The sequence below is a fragment of the Andrographis paniculata genome, unplaced genomic scaffold (genome assembly GCF_009805555.1).
Source record: "Andrographis paniculata isolate CXL003 unplaced genomic scaffold, ASM980555v1 Contig38END, whole genome shotgun sequence".
In the NCBI taxonomy this organism is placed as follows: Eukaryota; Viridiplantae; Streptophyta; class Magnoliopsida; order Lamiales; family Acanthaceae; genus Andrographis; species Andrographis paniculata.
This window is the reverse complement of record NW_026137571.1, coordinates 2,200,878-2,218,634: the sequence shown is the minus strand read 5'-3', so window position 1 is coordinate 2,218,634 and position 17,757 is coordinate 2,200,878. Positions and strand designations below refer to the sequence as shown.

At 29.7% G+C, this 17,757-nt stretch overlaps 1 protein-coding gene across 5 annotated transcripts; it reads left to right on the top strand.

The window, feature by feature from the left end:
• Positions 1-8,779: 8,779 nt before the first annotated feature.
• On the top strand, positions 8,780-17,428 carry LOC127250857 (T-complex protein 1 subunit zeta 1-like). Of its 5 annotated transcripts, none has more exons than XM_051274288.1 (17): positions 8,819-8,992; positions 9,647-9,801; positions 9,924-9,987; positions 10,485-10,620; positions 10,953-11,104; positions 11,193-11,240; positions 11,784-11,876; positions 12,289-12,395; positions 12,480-12,594; positions 12,691-12,777; positions 13,417-13,621; positions 13,819-13,913; positions 14,328-14,396; positions 14,594-14,701; positions 14,788-14,906; positions 15,002-15,080; positions 17,410-17,428. In XM_051274288.1, exons 2-16 carry the CDS (start codon positions 9,668-9,670, stop codon positions 15,075-15,077), a joined length of 1,608 nt encoding a protein of 535 aa, XP_051130245.1. In that variant the 5' UTR covers positions 8,819-8,992; positions 9,647-9,667; the 3' UTR covers positions 15,078-15,080; positions 17,410-17,428. The 5 variants fall into 5 exon arrangements, with proteins under 5 accessions (XP_051130243.1, XP_051130245.1, XP_051130244.1 ...); XM_051274287.1 differs by lacking the exon at positions 17,410-17,428 and adding an exon at positions 15,153-15,298; XM_051274286.1 differs by lacking the exon at positions 17,410-17,428 and having other exon boundaries at positions 8,780-8,875; positions 15,002-15,298.
• Positions 17,429-17,757: the final 329 nt, after the last annotated feature.

Sequence of the window (17,757 nt, the reverse complement as noted above, 5' to 3'; positions counted from 1 at the left end):
AGCCTTTGAAAAACAAAAAATGATAATAGTAAAAATTGAATATTTGATGTAATATTTTAAAAAGATTACTGTCGATTTTGGACTTTGTTTAATATGATTTGGAGAAATATTTGGCACTCAGAAAATACACTCAAATCAAATTCTATTAGATCTGGTATTGCCATGACTACAGTCGAAAATAATACACCCAAAATTATGTATTATCTCTTTTTTTTATTCAATAACTATTTAATAAGCTATTTTATTATTCTTATTATAACCAATAATAATTAATTTACTACTATTTTTTTAGTTATCTCTAATTTTTTTTTATCAAATTTTTAATAAATTTTTTATAAGATCGTATCTTACATTTTTATCTATATGATTATTTTTAATCTCCGTATTCGATTAAATAGATAGATAATTACCAGATGAATGGAGTAGTATTTATTAAAAATACTCCTTCCTTTCCCCAAGAGGCTGTTTTTTTTTTCTTATTTTTTTGTATTTAATATTAAAAATATTATTATATTTGAATAATTTATTCTAACAAATATATATATATATTATAAGAGATTAATAACTATTTTTTTTTTTAATTAAAATAGTTATTATATGGTATATAAATAGATATTGGTAGCTTATTTTGAACTTATGAATTATAAATATAATACGAAAAAGATGTATTTAAATTGATATTTCGAAGGAATTTTTTTATAAATAATAATACTCCAGTAAAAAACTTAAAAACATCAAAATAATTTCAGAATATATTTAAATATATGGATAAAAATTAAAATTCGCTGGCTATAATTGAAATGGTGGGCTTTCATGGGCCCAGTTTAATTAATTGGCATTGTTTAATTAATAGCCTAATAAAATTTGAATATTTAATATAAAAGAATATATAATTTTTTTTTGTTAAAATAAGGATTTTGGTTTGAAAGAATTTTATATAATAAAATTTAAATATTTAGTATAATATAAACACGTATTTAATGTGATATTATGTATAAAATATATATATTAAATTAATATTTTAAATAAAAATTGATATATTTAATCTATTCTTTTTTTAAAAAAAATTATAATTCTTGCTAAACAGTACAAACTACAAAAAATAAAGTATGTAAATATGTATAGTTTTTTGTATAAAATATATTACATCCAATAATTATTTATTATTATTATTATTTATTTATTTATTTATTTATTTTTGTTCATACTAGAAATTGTAATTGGATTGGATATGACAATATCGAGAATGGGCAATATATATACCAAGGATTTTATTTAATGCCAATAAACTAAAGGCCGGTTTGGTTGAGATTCGATTTGAATTGAGGTGTTAATTTTTAGTTTTTGTTTAAATAATATCTTAATGTAATATTTTGTGAGAGAAAATAATATATTTTTATTAAAAACGATGCTAAATAAATAGTATTAATTTGAAATTTAAATTACAAAAGAACAAATATTAAATTATAAACTTAGAGTATTTGTTATAGTCGTTACCTCTAAATTATTATTATTTTTTATTTATTTCATCTACATCATATTTATTTCAATATTCAAATTATTTTTTTTTATCATCCTATATAGTTAATTATCTTCAACTCATTACTTTTATTATTTTATAATATATACAATAATTTATTTATTTCTATATATTTTATCATTACAGTAATATAATAAAAATAATTTATTTATTTATACACAATCCTATATTTTTATTATTTAATAATATTTTATTTTAATTTTTAAATATTAATCTATATAAATTTTAATAATTTGAATCATATAATTTACTATTTTAAAATTTGAATAAGAAAAGCTAGAGACAAAAAATAAAATAAAATATGATAGATTAATGAGTTTTAAATATATTTATAGATAATTTTTATTGAATTTAAAATTTGAAAATTTTAAATTTCAAAAAGATAAAAATAATACTTAATTAATTTTTATTATTTTTGTTGAAGATAAGACCATCCGTTACAGTCACATTTTTCATTAGCTTCGTCATTGTCTTTTTCAGTTTTTACTATAATAAAACTCATTGTTTTTAATAAGAAATACAGTTATCAAAATTTATTACCTTATGAAGAACTCATTACCTTCAACAAAAATAAATAAATAAAAATTAAAAATTATCCAAAATTTTAAAATTTAAATTTAACATAAATTATCTATAAATATATTTAAATTTCATTAACCAATTATCTACTTTTTCATATTCAATTCAACGAAATGACTAGTGAAATACTAATTTTTTCAATCATTTCTTAAATCTATATAGATTAATATTTAAAAATTAAAATATAATATTATATAAAATTATTATTAGACAATAAAGTATATAAAAATATGTATAAATAAATAAATTATTGTAGGTCCTATAAAATAGTAAAAGTTATGTGTTGGAGGTGATTTATAATCATAAATATTGAGATTAATATGATATGGACTAGAGAGATAAAAGAGATAATGGAGTAAAGACAACTACTATAACGGATGCTCTATCTGGTTCTTGAAAAATGTAATAAATTTAAAATAACTGTATTTCTTATTAAAGATAATAAGTATTGTTATAATAAAAATCGGAAAGATAATCACAAAGGCAATGAATGAAGTGACTGTAACAGATATATAACCTAACATGAATTAATATTTATATATACTAATTAATTAAATTCGAGAATTTTGTTGCATACAAGGACAATGGACGTGATCTTTTTTTATTTTGTGAGTTTTAATTTTTAAAATTTTAGTATAAAATAGTAAAAAAATAAATTAAAATTTCTTTTCAGTTTGTACATTTTTCTTCAAATTTCATACTTATATACTTATACGAGAGTCCTTCAAAATTTTTAATTTTTAGCTCTTTTAATTAAAGTATATATATACATATATATATATCCAAAACTCTTTATATACATATACTAGTATGTTAATTTGTACGTTACACAGATTTTATAAATGATTAAATTTATACCTTATAAATAATTTATTATAAAAGAAAATATAAAAAAATACAAATATATTTCGAATTAGTCAATCATTACTACAAAATATTATATATATTAGGATTACAAAATATAATTAGGTATTTTTAATTTTATTGATTATCAATATAATTATTTTAATTATAAAAATAATAAAAATTATATTCCAAAATTATTAAATTTTCATTACCTGGGTAATTAGAGGTATAAATGAACATAAAATGTATTAATTATAATTTTATTAATTATGATATACTTAATAGTAAGATCCCACGCCGACCTTTTTTTTTCATATATATAATATATATATAGATAATAATATGAAATTGAAAATAAAAATAGCATCTTTTTTTCTTTGAAAATTTATTTATTTATTTATTGTAATTCCCAGATACTTTTACTCCCCTCCTCTTAGATAAGAAAGCACATTATCGTAGATACGGAGAATTTAGGTAAAATATAATTAAAAAATAATTAAAAAATATATTAGTAAAAATAATTATTATTTAATAAAGATAATTATAAATTAAGATTAATATAACTAAATAGTTTAATTAAGATTAAAAAAATTAAATTTTAAATTTTAAAATACAATTAAAGTGTATAATCAATTTTCTAATCAATTATATAGGACAGACGGGACAAATTATGTGGGACGGAGGGAGGAGGGAGTAATTATTTATTTAAATATATAATTAATGACAAAATAATATTGGTTGAGTAATCCACCATTCCAAGAGTTTCCTCTTCTCCATGGTTCGCCGGATCGGCCGATCCGGAACCGGAACGGTCAGGATCGTTCCGATTTGTTCAAAATATCCGATATATTCGATATTTGACAAAAACTTTCACATTTATTCATATCTTTATCTATAAAATCGTTTATAAATCCTATTCTTACCTTTTTTTTCTACTTTTAATTCATATTATTGTATCAATTCATCTCAATTCGACAGATTGGAGAAGAAAACATTTACCTAAAGAACGAGGTGTTTTGGTTGGGTATTGCGGTGCTGGAAGGTGGATTTTTGAATCGTCGGTGTTGAGAAGAAATTGGCGAAGAAATTTCGCTGTTCGCCGCTGGTCTGTGCCTGCCATTTTGCTCGCCGCTGGTCTGTGCCCGCCGTTCTGCTCGCCGCTGGTCTGTGCCCGCCGTTCTGCGTCGCTGAAGAAGAATCGTGGGGAAGAAGTGGGGAAGGGGAAAAAGTAGGGAAGAAGTGGGAGGAAATTGGGTAAATTTAATTATTATATTATTTTAATTAATTTAAATATTTATAAATATAAGTATAAAATTAATTATTTTATTGAAATTAATTTTGAATTAATTTTGATTAATTTGTTTATTTAATTGATAGGTTTAATTATTTTAGATTTAATTATTTAGAATAATTTGTTTAATTAATTGATAAATTCAGTTCAATTATTTTGGATTGTATTTAATTTTTATTTATAAATTGAGTTCATTAAAATTAATATTTTAGAATAACTTATAACTTAATTATTTAAAATTAATATTATTTTAGACAAAATTTGTATTAATTGTAAATTTATTGTAAAAAATTAATATTTTAACTAGACTTTTTATATAAACAAATTAGTTATCTAGTTATATTTTTGTATAAGTTTGATTTATTAATAAACTAATATATATAATTTGTCTATTTAATTAATGAATTACTATTTATAAATATTTTAACAATTGTATTATTCAATTACAGAGTCTGTGTAAAATGGCACCGCACAAAGATATTGGTTGGGATCATGCTACTCCTATCAGCAATGATAAAAAAAAAAAAGCAAAATGCAATTATTGTGGTAAAATTGTTCACGGCGGAATTACTAGGATGACACAACATATGCACATGTTACAGGTCAAGTTGAAGCATGCACGAGAGCTCCAAAAGAAATAAGAGAGTTATTAAAAAAACATTTGATCCAAGGAAAAAGTATGCGAGCAGCATATAAAAAAAAGTTAGAAGCATTGCACAATTCCATTCGTTTGGAAGATGATTCTGATGAGGAAGAAGATGAAGTTTTTGAAATAAATCACTACAAGAAATTATCAATTTTGTAACGAGATTTTTTCGTTACTAAATTCACTTTTTCTGTTACTAATGATATTAGAGACGGAATTAGAGATGGAATTACGTTAGCTACGTGAACTTTAGGAACGAAATTCCGTTACAAATATACTAACTTTTTTGTAGTGAATGAAGATGAGATAGATGCTCTTGAAAGAAAACACTTAAAAAGAGCAATGGCTGAAAGCAGAAATATGGAATTTATGGAGTAGCAACGTAGACATTCTGTATCCGGAGATCTACCAAGCTTGAATTTTAAACCTGGTATATTTATTGAATTTATAAAATATATTTAAATATTAGTATATATTTTTTTTTGAGATAACAACCATATATAATCATATGTTTTTTTTTTTTTTTATCTTTGTAGGAGGAAGCAGCTCGAATACAAAACAAAGTAAAAGAAATTTTTTCGAAAGCTCTATGAAAAAGACGGAAGGTTTGCATAAAAAAAAAAACTTGATCCATACATGTTTCAATCGAAGAATAAGTCTTTGAAAAATATGTTTTCAAAAGATAATGCAAAAAAAGTGGGTAGAGCAATTTTGAAATTTTTTCATTTTAATGCAATACCATTTCACGCTGCCGATAGTGGTCCTTACTACCAAATGATGATTGACACGATTGCATCGGTTGGACCTGGAGTTAAAAGACCTATTGGTAAACAAATTGGTGGTGAATATTTAAACGAGGAGATGCAAGAAGTTGTACAATATGTTGATTCTTTAAAGCATAAATGGAAAACATACGGATGTACAATTATGTGTGATGGTTGGAGTACTCGTTCAAAACATCCAATCATAAATTTTATGGTGTACTGTGATAGAGATATGATATATCACAATTCGGTTGATTGTACAAATAAGGCGAAGACTGCGGACTTTGTCTACACCCTAATGGATAAGGTGGTGGAATCAGTAGGGGTTGACAATATTGTACAAATTGTAACTGATAGTAAAGCTAGTATGAAGGCGACTGGGAAAAAACTAATGAGGAAAAGAAAGCACATTTTTTGGTCTCCATGCGCTGCACATTGCATTGATTTGATGTTAGAAGACATCGGAATTATATTGTCAGTGAAAGATACGATAAAAGAAGCCAGAAGAATTACATGATTTATATACAACAGTGATAAAGTGGTCAATTTGATGAAAACATATACGAATGACCGAGATTTGTTGCGACTAGGCATAACAAGATTTGCAACCGAGTTTGTTGCAATGGAAAGTCTTCAGAGATATGCAACCGATTTGAAAAGAATGTGTACTTCTAGAGAATGGGTTGAGTACAATAATACCTCGAGGAGAAGACATGGAGCCGGAGATATGTCAGACTTGATTTTGAATGAAAGATCTTGAAAACGGATACGCTGAGTTTGTGGGGTCATGAAACCCTTAGTGAAGGTTTTAAAAGTAGTTGATCAAGATAAAAAAAACCTACACTACCTATCATTTATGAGGCAATGGATAGGGCAAAAATGGCAATAAAAACCGCGGTGAAAGATTTTCCACAATATTGGGATATCATCGATGAAAGATGGTATAATCAATTGCATCAAGATTTGCATGCAGCAGGTAACTATTGTTGTTACTCTTTTGTTTTTATACTGTACTAATCGTTTGTTTTATTTTTTAATTTCATATATATTTCATGCAGCTTATTTTTTAAATCCTGGTCTTCAATACTCCGGCACTTGTGAATTTGATTCATCGGAGATTCGAAAAGGAGTCAAAGAAGTTATCAAAAGACTCGAGCCAGATTTGGATATATAAGTAAAGGCCATGAATGAGGTAAATTGTGTGAAATTTATAAATAATATATATATATATATATATTAATTTCTAATAATTTAACCATTATATTGTCTATAGATAAACATATTTGTTAACAAAATTGAAGAGTTTGGAAGTGCATTTGCTATTAGAGCTGTATTTACATCTTTATCAGGTATGTATTATGAAATTTATCATTTAATTATATTTTTAAACATACTTGTTATAAAATGTTGCATTATTAATAATTTTTTATTTATTTTTAATAGCTGACTGGTGGAATATGTACGGTGATGAAGCCCCTAATTTAAGAAAAATTGCATTAAAAGTTTTGAGTCAAACTTGCACATCATCGGGTTGTGAGCGGAATTGGAGTACGTGGGCTTTGATCAATACTAAACTTCAGAATAGATTAGCTATTGAGAAATTGCATAAGCTAGTCTATGTTCACTACAACATGCGTCTTCGGGTAAAAAAATTTATGCAAAGGACAGACACAGACGATTTTTATGACCCAATTGATTTGAATCATATTTTTTATGAAAATGATATTTTAGATGAATGGGTCAGAGAAAATGAATCTCCACTTATTCGTGATAGTGATTTGAATTGATTGGATGAGGCTATTGAAGAAAGTGGAGATGGAGGTCAAAGTGAGCATAGTGATCATGACAGTGATATGCTTTTATCTCAATTTATAACTGATGGAAAAAAGAAGGCGAAAGAGAAAAAATCAGAAAACAAAAATATGGCCAAGAAAAAAAAAACAATCATATTGGAATCTTCATCTTCATCAACTAATGGTGAAGATAAGAATAATAACAATGATGATGATGATGATGACAATGGTGGTGGTGGTGGTGGTGGTTGTGGTAGTGGGAGTTACAGGGATAGCCGATACTCAAGTGATATGAGATGGGCTTAAGGAAATAAAAATTATTATGCTATCCAAGATACTGATTATGGATATCGTCCTGGTATACAAGCTCAAAGAGATTTTCTAAATAGTTTAACAGAATTTTCAAGTGAAGCCGATGCTTCAAATTTTTCAGATACTAGGAGATATTTTGGAGTTCACGAACATATGCAAGACTTGAATATAGGTTATTCCTATGGAGATTCTTCTCACAACTCGAGTAATAGATTGGGGAGACAGGAGTGGGACCACCCAAATGCATATCATAATCCCTATTACTCAGGATATGGTTTATCTAATCTACCCAGACATCTTCAGGATTCGGCCAATCTTCCTATATTTGGATCCAACCAACCAGTTGGAAAATATTACGGAGGGATTACATCTGGTTCGGGTAGTATTGATGATTATAGACAAAATTATGGTTCATCAAGCAGAAACAATGATAATAGAGAATATCGAGGTTTTGATGTATATGGAAGGGGTTCATTTAGAGAAAATCAATATGGTTCGAACATCTCCCCTTATTCACGTAATATGAATCAAGAATAAGGATATTCATACTATAATCGATCGGCATATGAAAATGATTTTGAGCCTCCATGACATTCCACATGGTATTGAATGGTAAGTATAAATATTTAGTACAAACATAGTTTGAATATTTTATAAAATTTTATTGGTATTTTTTTTCTAATTATTTTTATTTATATATAATACAGATCATAAAGATGAAATATTGACATTGACGGACACAAAGTACATCATTTTGTTATTAAAATAAATTTATTAGTATAATGATAATATGCAAAATATAAAATATAGCATTTACATTTATATATATATACACGCTAATTGAAATATTATTTATTTTAAATTTTAATATATTATAAATTATAATATATTTTTTTAATAATATATATATTTAAATTAATTATATTTATAATTCGATGTATTTTAATTATTTATTTATTATTTTTTTAAAAAAATATAAATTTTATATAAAAAATCATATAGGCCGCCACGGACATATCTGGAACGGTAAGGCCGATCCGCATCGCCGAACCATGCTCTTCTCCCTCTCCCCTTACACTGACATTACGCCGCCGCCCGCAACAGGTACTCCTATTTCTCTTCTTCTTCCTCATTTCTTTCCTCCTCCTTGCTGCTCAGCCGCCGCCGCCGCCGCCTTCGCCGCAAGACCCGTCACCCTCGCTGGCCCAACCGCCGATTCAGGTTTGGCAAAGCCACAATTCTTTCTCTCTCCTCTATATTCCATCTTCTTTCTTTGTCGTCCTCTTCTCACTCTCAATCTTTCGCCCCATTCGTCTTGCTCATCCTCTTCTCCGCCTCTATATTTCTTCATCCATCCAATTACGGCTAAAAATATACCTAGTTGACCAAGAAAGAAATGGCCAATCCAAAATGACCTAGTTTTTCTATTTGATTTGAGCGGTGAAGGAGAGAAAGATTGGGCGAAAGAACCTGCGGTTGTGACTGGCGCGGGTGAATCGCAAACTAACTACTCGCCGGAGCGATGAAATAGAACGCTAGTGGCTATCCGACGCTGGGAGCGTAGCCGACGCCATCCGAGGGTTTCGAAATGTCCGTGAGAATGGAGTGGGGATGGGTTTTTTATATGTTTATTTTAATAAACGTTAATACAGACAAGAGAAGGATATGAAAAAAAGGTCACTGTAACCCTTTTTCTGTCACCCACTTTGACACGCTGGACCCACGTAGACACGTCGGTTCGAAGACCCAAACAGAGGCCAAGGCCACTGCTTGTGCTCTAAAAACCCTTCTTCTACCCGCGCTCGACGTTCTTTACACTCCTCTGTACCCTAGATAGATTTCCAGATCATACTACTTACATCAATCTCTTCGCAGATTTTTGCTTGGCGTGGAACCATGTCGCTGAAGGTGCTGAATCCGAATGCCGAGGTGCTGAACAAGTCTCATGCTTTGCATATGAACATTAATGCGGCAAAGGGTCTGCAAGATGTGCTCAGGACGAATCTCGGTCCCAAAGGGACTATCAAAATGTATTCTTCACTTTGTTTTTATCTCAGTGTTACCTTTTCAGATTTATTTGTGTATATTTTGTCCTCGTTTTCTGGATTGGATTTTGTGTGTATGACTTTCGGTTGGTAATTGGTATCTTCAGGCTTGTTGGTGGAGCTGGAGATATTAAACTTACCAAGGATGGGAATACTCTTTTGAAAGAGATGGTTTGTTCTCTTCTTTATTAGTACCGCTCCCAACCTCAAACTTTGGTTGATGAAAATGTGCATTCTGATGTATGCCTCAATTCTTTTATTTGTTGATCATTTGGGGATTCACATGTAGTATTCGTATTGTACCTGGTTTAAATTATTTAATGTGCACAGTATGCCTAGAGCTCCGATTAAATTATGATTTGTTTTAGTAAGAGTAGCAACTTTATAGGAAGCTCAAGATACACACATCAATTTTTTAACCTTCATGTGGTAGCGCCAAGTATTATGCTAAAGATCATATGGCCATTTGATAAAATTTATGAATCTGAGTGAACTGCAGGCAGTGATGTTACATTTTCTCTTTCTGGAGTGGAGTGGTCTGTTTGAAATTTTTATGACTTTTAAGAGTATTCTTGAATGTTCTTTTGATGTGTTCTTAGGAATAATTTGTAGAAATGTTTGTAGATGACATCATTCTCACTATGTTGTTGCTCTTTGGATCATAATAGCAAATTCAAAGTCCAACAGCCATAATGATTGCGCGCACTGCCGTTGCACAAGATGAGACAAGTGGAGATGGCACTACTTCTACTGTTATCTTTATTGGTGAGCTTATGAAGCAATCCGAGCGGTACATAGATGAAGGTCAGTGAAAACTACTCTCCTTTAGATTTGGATCAGTGAATGAGTGACAGTCCCATGCTATGCATTCCATACACGCTATTAATAGTTGGACATTGTGTTGAAGTAGTTGCGAAAAAATTCAATCTTCTGTGCACAAGCATTGAAATGAGGAAAATACTTATTGGTATTGAAATCTGAAACTAAACACATTGTTGGTGAATACTACTCTCTAAAATTCTGGTTCATTAATGTTGGCTAATTTGACTTGTTTAAGTGTTGGATTTGTAGACGTGTTTGATATTGCATCAATTGGTCTTTTTTCGAGGCTTTGGACTTGGTTCTTTTTCCTTCAGGAATGCATCCACGTGTTCTAGTAGATGGATTTGAAATAGCCAAACGGGCCACACTGCAATTTCTTGAAAAATTTAAGACTCCTGTGATGATGGGTGACGAACCTGATAAAGAGATACTGAAGATGGTTGCAAGAACAACCTTAAGGACTAAGGTTATCTTTGATTATTGTTACATGGTTTTGCGTTTTTTTTTCTTTTTTTTGTATATTTGACGGAAGTTCATTGTTTTTTCATTTTCAGTTATATGAAGCATTGGCAGATCAACTAACTGACATAATTGTAAATTCTGTAAGTGCTAATGGTTATTAGTTTTATTTAATCTTTAATTTAGTAATATTTATTATTGTGAGCACCATGTTCAATGATCAGTGATGGTTTAGGTTGTACTTGAAACAAGCACCTGGTACAACAAATCACACTGTTTTATACACACACACACACACACACACACACATATATATATATATAAAGAATAAAAACAATCAGATGACTAGGGAATCTGTGACCCCCATGCAGTTAGTTCCTAGTTGGCTACGGGAGTACATTCTCTCTTTCCTACTCCTATGTTTTCAATGCTTGTGATCTTCAGTCCCTTTTAGTTGTGTCATTTGCATTTGCTTCAAATATGCTTCTTTCTGTTTACTTTCCTTCTTGTTGGGATTGGTGTTAAACAGTGAATTATAAATTGCATTTTGCCATATTTTGGTAAGGTTCTTACCATTTAAATGTACGTGTATGTCATGGTTCTTAGAGCCTTTCTGCCTTGATATCACATTTGCTATTAATAACTATGATCTATAGTTTAATAATTTTATATTTGTGCTGCTGTAGGTGCTCTGCATTCGCAAACCTGAGGAGTCAATAGATCTCTTTATGGTTGAGATAATGCACATGCGCCACAAGTTTGATGTTGACACTCGCCTGGTAGGCCAATTTGATGGGTTAAAATTTGTTTGGTTTTTCTGATAGTTTCAATAGTAACTATTTTCTAATGTTTGCTTTGATGTTCATCTTTACTTTCTTAGCAATTGTTAAATTAATGCTGAATTCTGAGTTTTATGCTTACATGAGTAATTACTACAAATGAAACTTATTTTTCCTGTTATTATTTGTAAGAATAATAATACTTTTGTGATAAAAACTTATTGTATCTTAGGTAAGTATGTGGCACTGTAGGATTTTCATGGCCATTGTTTCCCCTAATCATTATTGGAAAATGAAAAATTCAGTACTTTATATGCTTTTGATGATTTCTTTACCCACTAGATGATGTCTATTTTCTAGTATAGGTATTTGCCTACCCACAATGTTATTGTTGTCTTCCTGCTGTGTTTAGGTTGAGGGGCTTGTTCTTGATCATGGTTCAAGGCATCCAGATATGAAGCGTCGAGCAGAGAATTGTTATATTTTGACATGTAATGTATCCCTGGAGTATGAGAAGAGGTACACACATTGCTTATTTGGCTGGGATATGTTGCATATAGTTCTATTTATGTTAATCAGTTGTACTGACATTGTTCTGGTCAGTGAAATAAATGCAGGGTTCTTTTACTCGAGTGCAGAACAGAGAGAATCAATGGTTGCAGCAGAGAGGCGCTCTGTTGATGAAAGAGTCCAGAAGATTATTGATTTAAAGAACAAGGTACGGGATTGGAGGGTGCAATCGAATATTCTTAGTAAGATAAGCACTTATTTACATGGTTTCATATCAATGTGATCATCCTTGTTCATATTGCAGGTCTGCTCTGACAGTGATAGCAATTTTGTTGTCATCAATCAAAAGGGGATTGATCCTCCGTCACTGGACCTTCTTGCTCGAGCTGGTGTAAGTTGCATTGACTTTTTATAGAAGTCTCCTCTTGAATTGTCCTGATCACTCAAAAGATAAAGAACATGCAACCATTTACACTTTTCCATAGGCTATTGGAAGGTTTTTCTAATTGCGGTTTTATGTTAACATGCTACTGGTTTGTGGTTACTGTAGATAGTCAGTCAGTTCGTGTGAATTTAGGTTTTAGTTTGGTCATTTCCAGTAGTATCAAGTTTTATATATAATAATTCTAAGTTGTTTCTATTCTTTACATTTGTAATTTTTGGGGTTTCATCTCCAGAAAGTAGTAGTGGGAAAGGAAAAGAGCTTTAGTTTTCATCTTTTGAAGTAGAGTCTGATTTGGTTATCAGCACAAGTGCTATGTCAATCCTCCGAACTCATGGTGGTTTTTTGTGACTTCACCTCCGGGAGGAAATTAGATGCTTCATCAGACTTTGTTTATTGCTGGCATTACTCTTCAGAACTAGTTAAAATCAAATATTCTGTTTTTCCATATAATCACTTTCCATGGAGAATAAGGATTTACAAATTCTTGAGATTCAGGTTGTTATTTGTCTTTACTGAGCAGAATTGTTGGGTTGTCTAGCCCTTCTAGTTTGCACCATCTAAATTATTTTATTTTATAATTATTAGATAATTGCACTCCGAAGAGCAAAGAGGAGAAATATGGAAAGATTGGTTTTGGCATGCGGAGGGGAGGCTGTTAATTCTGTCGACGACCTTACCCCTGAGTGCCTTGGTTGGGCTGGATTAGTATATGAGCATGTCCTTGGAGAAGAGAAGTATACATTTGTGGAGAATGTGAAAAACCCCCATTCCTGCACTATCCTCATTAAAGGTATCTTCCTTAGTTTTGCGTGTGATTGTATTATTTATTGAGTGTGCTGCTCCAGGCAACCACACCTTTTAATCCAATCTTAAGTTTGGTTCTGCATGTTCTTTGTTCTATTTGTTTTAAAATCTGGATAACCTGATTTTAGGAATCTTGTTTCTATCGATTTTTCCTACTTATGTGAACTTCTTTACTTTCTGTAGGTCCAAATGATCACACCATTGCTCAGATCAAGGATGCCATCCGTGATGGCTTAAGAGCAGTTAAAAATACCATCGAAGATGAAGCTGTTGTGCTAGTAAGTTGTCACATCTGTCATCGTTGTGTTCTTTTGTCGATGTTGCCTGTCTGCTGCTATGTTCAACTAACTGCTTGAAAGTGTGAAATACTTATTCCATCAAAGTGTCACTGAAATAAGTTGTAGAAGATGCACCTTGAAGTAATTTGTCATTGCGAACCAACTATCTGTTTCTACCTCCCTACATTTTCGTCGTTCTATGGTGGGCTTGTTTGTCACTTTTAACTGTCAACTAAGGTTATCATGTAATTAATATACAAAGAAGAAAATATAATTTTTGTAGTGTGTATTGAGCTTGGAGTTATATAATTGAAACTTCAATAAGTGGGAACAAATGCTTAGCTTCTTACAATGTAACTGTTTGCTTGAGCTCCTTTCCGATTTTTAAGAAATCAAGTATTCTTCATGTAATAGGGTGCAGGGGCTTTTGAGGTGGCAGCCAGGCAATACCTTGTAAATGAAGTGAAGAAAACTGTTCAAGGGGTAAATGCTCTTTTATTTGAGTTTTTTCATTTTATCTTCGACGTACAATTGTTTCTACCCCTTCTTTTGTTTGGAGAAGAGGGGGTTGTGTGTTGGGGGGTGAGATTGGTTTTAATGGGAGTAGGAATGATATACTTAAATATTCGTTTGTTTTTTTTTTATATATATAATTATTGGATTCGCGTTATGTTGAATAGCGCGCACAACTTGGAGTGGAAGCATTTGCTGATGCACTTCTTGTGGTTCCAAAGACACTTGCTGATAACTCGGGGCTCGACACACAGGATGTGATCATTCAACTTTCGGTAATCATTTGTTCATACAAACAATAATTTTGAATATAAAAGACTGCCTGAAAAAACTCACTATACATATGTTTTGATATTTCCAGGGAGAGCACGACAAGGGGAATGTGGTTGGTCTTAATATACACACTGGTGAACCCATCGACCCACAAATGGAGGGCATCTTTGATAATTACTCGGTCAAGCGCCAGATCATAAACTCGGGGTCCATCTCCCTCCCTGAGAAAAGATTACTATTATTATGTATTTATATTTTGAATTTCCTGAAGAATTGGTTGTTTTTTTATTTTTCTTGTGCAGCCCTGTGATTGCTTCTCAACTTCTACTTGTCGACGAGGTCATCCGAGCTGGACGGAACATGCGGAAGCCCACCTAGCTGGTATGTGTGTTTTATTGCTTGTTTTGATTTGATCGATCAGATTGGGGCGTCATATGATTTTCTTGATGTTAGAAATTCAAGCAATGGGTCGAGGGGAGGATATCATGGATTGTGTTTTTTTGGCGGGGTTTGCTTGTTTGAATCTTATTTCGTCCGAATTAGTTTGAAGGATTATTTTGAAGCCTTTGAAAAAAAAATGATAATCAGTTAAAATTGAATATTTGATGTTATATTTTTCAAAAATTATTGTCAGTTTTGGACTTTGTTTAATATGATTTGGAGAAATATTTGGCACTCGAGAAAATACACTCAAATCAAATTCTATTAGATCTGGTATTTGCCATGACTAGCAGTCGACAATAACAAGGCTAGGATAAATTAATAATGATATTACTAATATTAAAGTGAGATACATAAGATATTATAAGAAATTTATTGAAGTATTGATAAAAAAAAAAAAAAAAGTGTAGGTAAAAAATTAATGACGAATTGATTATTATTTTTTAAAAATAAAGGTAATAATAGTGGATGGATAAAATTGTTTATTATAAATATTATGCATAAATTTAATGGATGATTATAAATTTTATATTTTGGTATTTATATATGAATTATTTTTATTGTAATAGAAAATGAATATTGTTTTTTTAATAAGACATACAAAATTGATAAAAATGAGTACGTTTGGAGCAAAGTATTTTTTTGGTGGTGTCATGTTGAAAAAATATATATATATACTCTAAATTTCTAACTAATAAAATTATAATGTAATTATTTTATTATTATTATTTTCATATTCAAAACTATATTTTTTTTTTTTTGATAAAGTAATCATATATAAATATTAAAATATTTTTATTTTTTATAAATATATTTATTATTTTTATACTTATAAAGTCACTATTAAAAAAAATTATTTTATATATTTTTACTAATAAATAAAATATTATTATTATTTAATTTATTTTAAAAAATTAATGTATAACAAAAAGAGTATTGAGTTTCTTTGTAAGCATAATTTTAATAGATAGTACTCGGTGTTTTTATAGGTAATACTAATACTAATATAATTGAAAATTATAAAAAACAATTTGCCCTCAAACTCTAGTTGCATTATTTATAACATTATGTTAAATATAAGGGTATTTGTTATTAAAGTAAAAAGTACTCCTATTAATAAAAGAACAAAAAAAAAAAAAAAAAAAAACCAAATCTATTTGAATTAAATCGTAAAATAGCAAAATAATTACGTACGACAAAATATTTAAAATATGTTCAAATATATCATAATATATGTGAGAAAAGTTGCAATAGAAGTAATATCATAAACATATAAAAAAGGAAAAACAAGTAATTTAGTTACTCAATGTTCGCGCAAAAGCGACATCATAATATTAAATTTCGTAAACAATATTACATTAAAATAAACAACATATTTTATAACAATATATACCATTTGACTCATCGACTATCGGAGAAATGCATTTTTTTCAAACTCCAACGATGCGTACAAGTCATATTGTAGATATGCGCATAGACAAAAATTTGCCATACAAAAACAAATGCAAAAAGGCAAAAAGTGATCATCAAATATACAATACATTTATTATTGCCTCAATAAAAAAAAAAAGTGCAAAAATAATAGTAAAGTTTACCCCAATAATAAACGAATATATTCAGAGGATGTTGCCACTCAGTTATACATATAAATATAATGGTGAAAAATATATATAACATAATCATCATTTAAATCTCAACAATACATCATAACTATGCAATATATAAATAATAAATAGAAATCATAAAATGAAATATATCATAATTATACGTGCAACATCCCTATATGCAACTTACATCATTTATATTTGATATATATATCATGTCTACTGAAGTTATATATCATGGTGAAAAATATATCTAACATAGTTAATCATTTAAATCCGATCAATATATCATAATTATGCAATATGTATATCATAAATACAAACTATAACATGAAATAAAAGTGTGCACAATAAGATTTAGTATCATTACTCTATCATAATTTAAACAACATATGTGTCATGAATATACATCGTAGTATGTGTCCAGAGGCCAACAAAAAGAATTTTAGGAATAGCTGTATTGAGATTTTTTTTTTCTAAAAAAACTAATCAAGAATGCAAATATACGCATGATCACCATAAAAATATTACGCAGTAATGAAAACACAACCACCAAATCTGTCCGCTTGGCCGAAAGAGCTTATCGTTGTTGAAAACTGCTATCTTTCTTGGCACATATGGTACTTGAATGTGCTCCATTAACTTCGTTTTGGGTTTAATTGAAGCCTCACGATCTCGCTTAGTTGAATCCGTCATTGGAAGATTCGTCAAATGTAAACTTATAAATAGAGGAGGAATTGCGCATGCAGATAGAGAAGTAATCAATGGTGGTGGCGGGCATGGCTGTAGAGGTCGGCGGCGGCGGCGGGCGTGGCTGAAGAGGTCAGTGGCGGCGGACTGTGTTGTAGACGGAGGTAGCGCGGCGAGAGGATGGGGTATCTGCGTGGTGAATTTAGGGCTTGGTAAATAAGATGGAGTGGGAAGAGTTAAAGAGTTAATATATATATATATATTTGATTTTTAATTTATTTAAATAATTAGCATATCATAATAGGCGAGTTGATAGAATATAT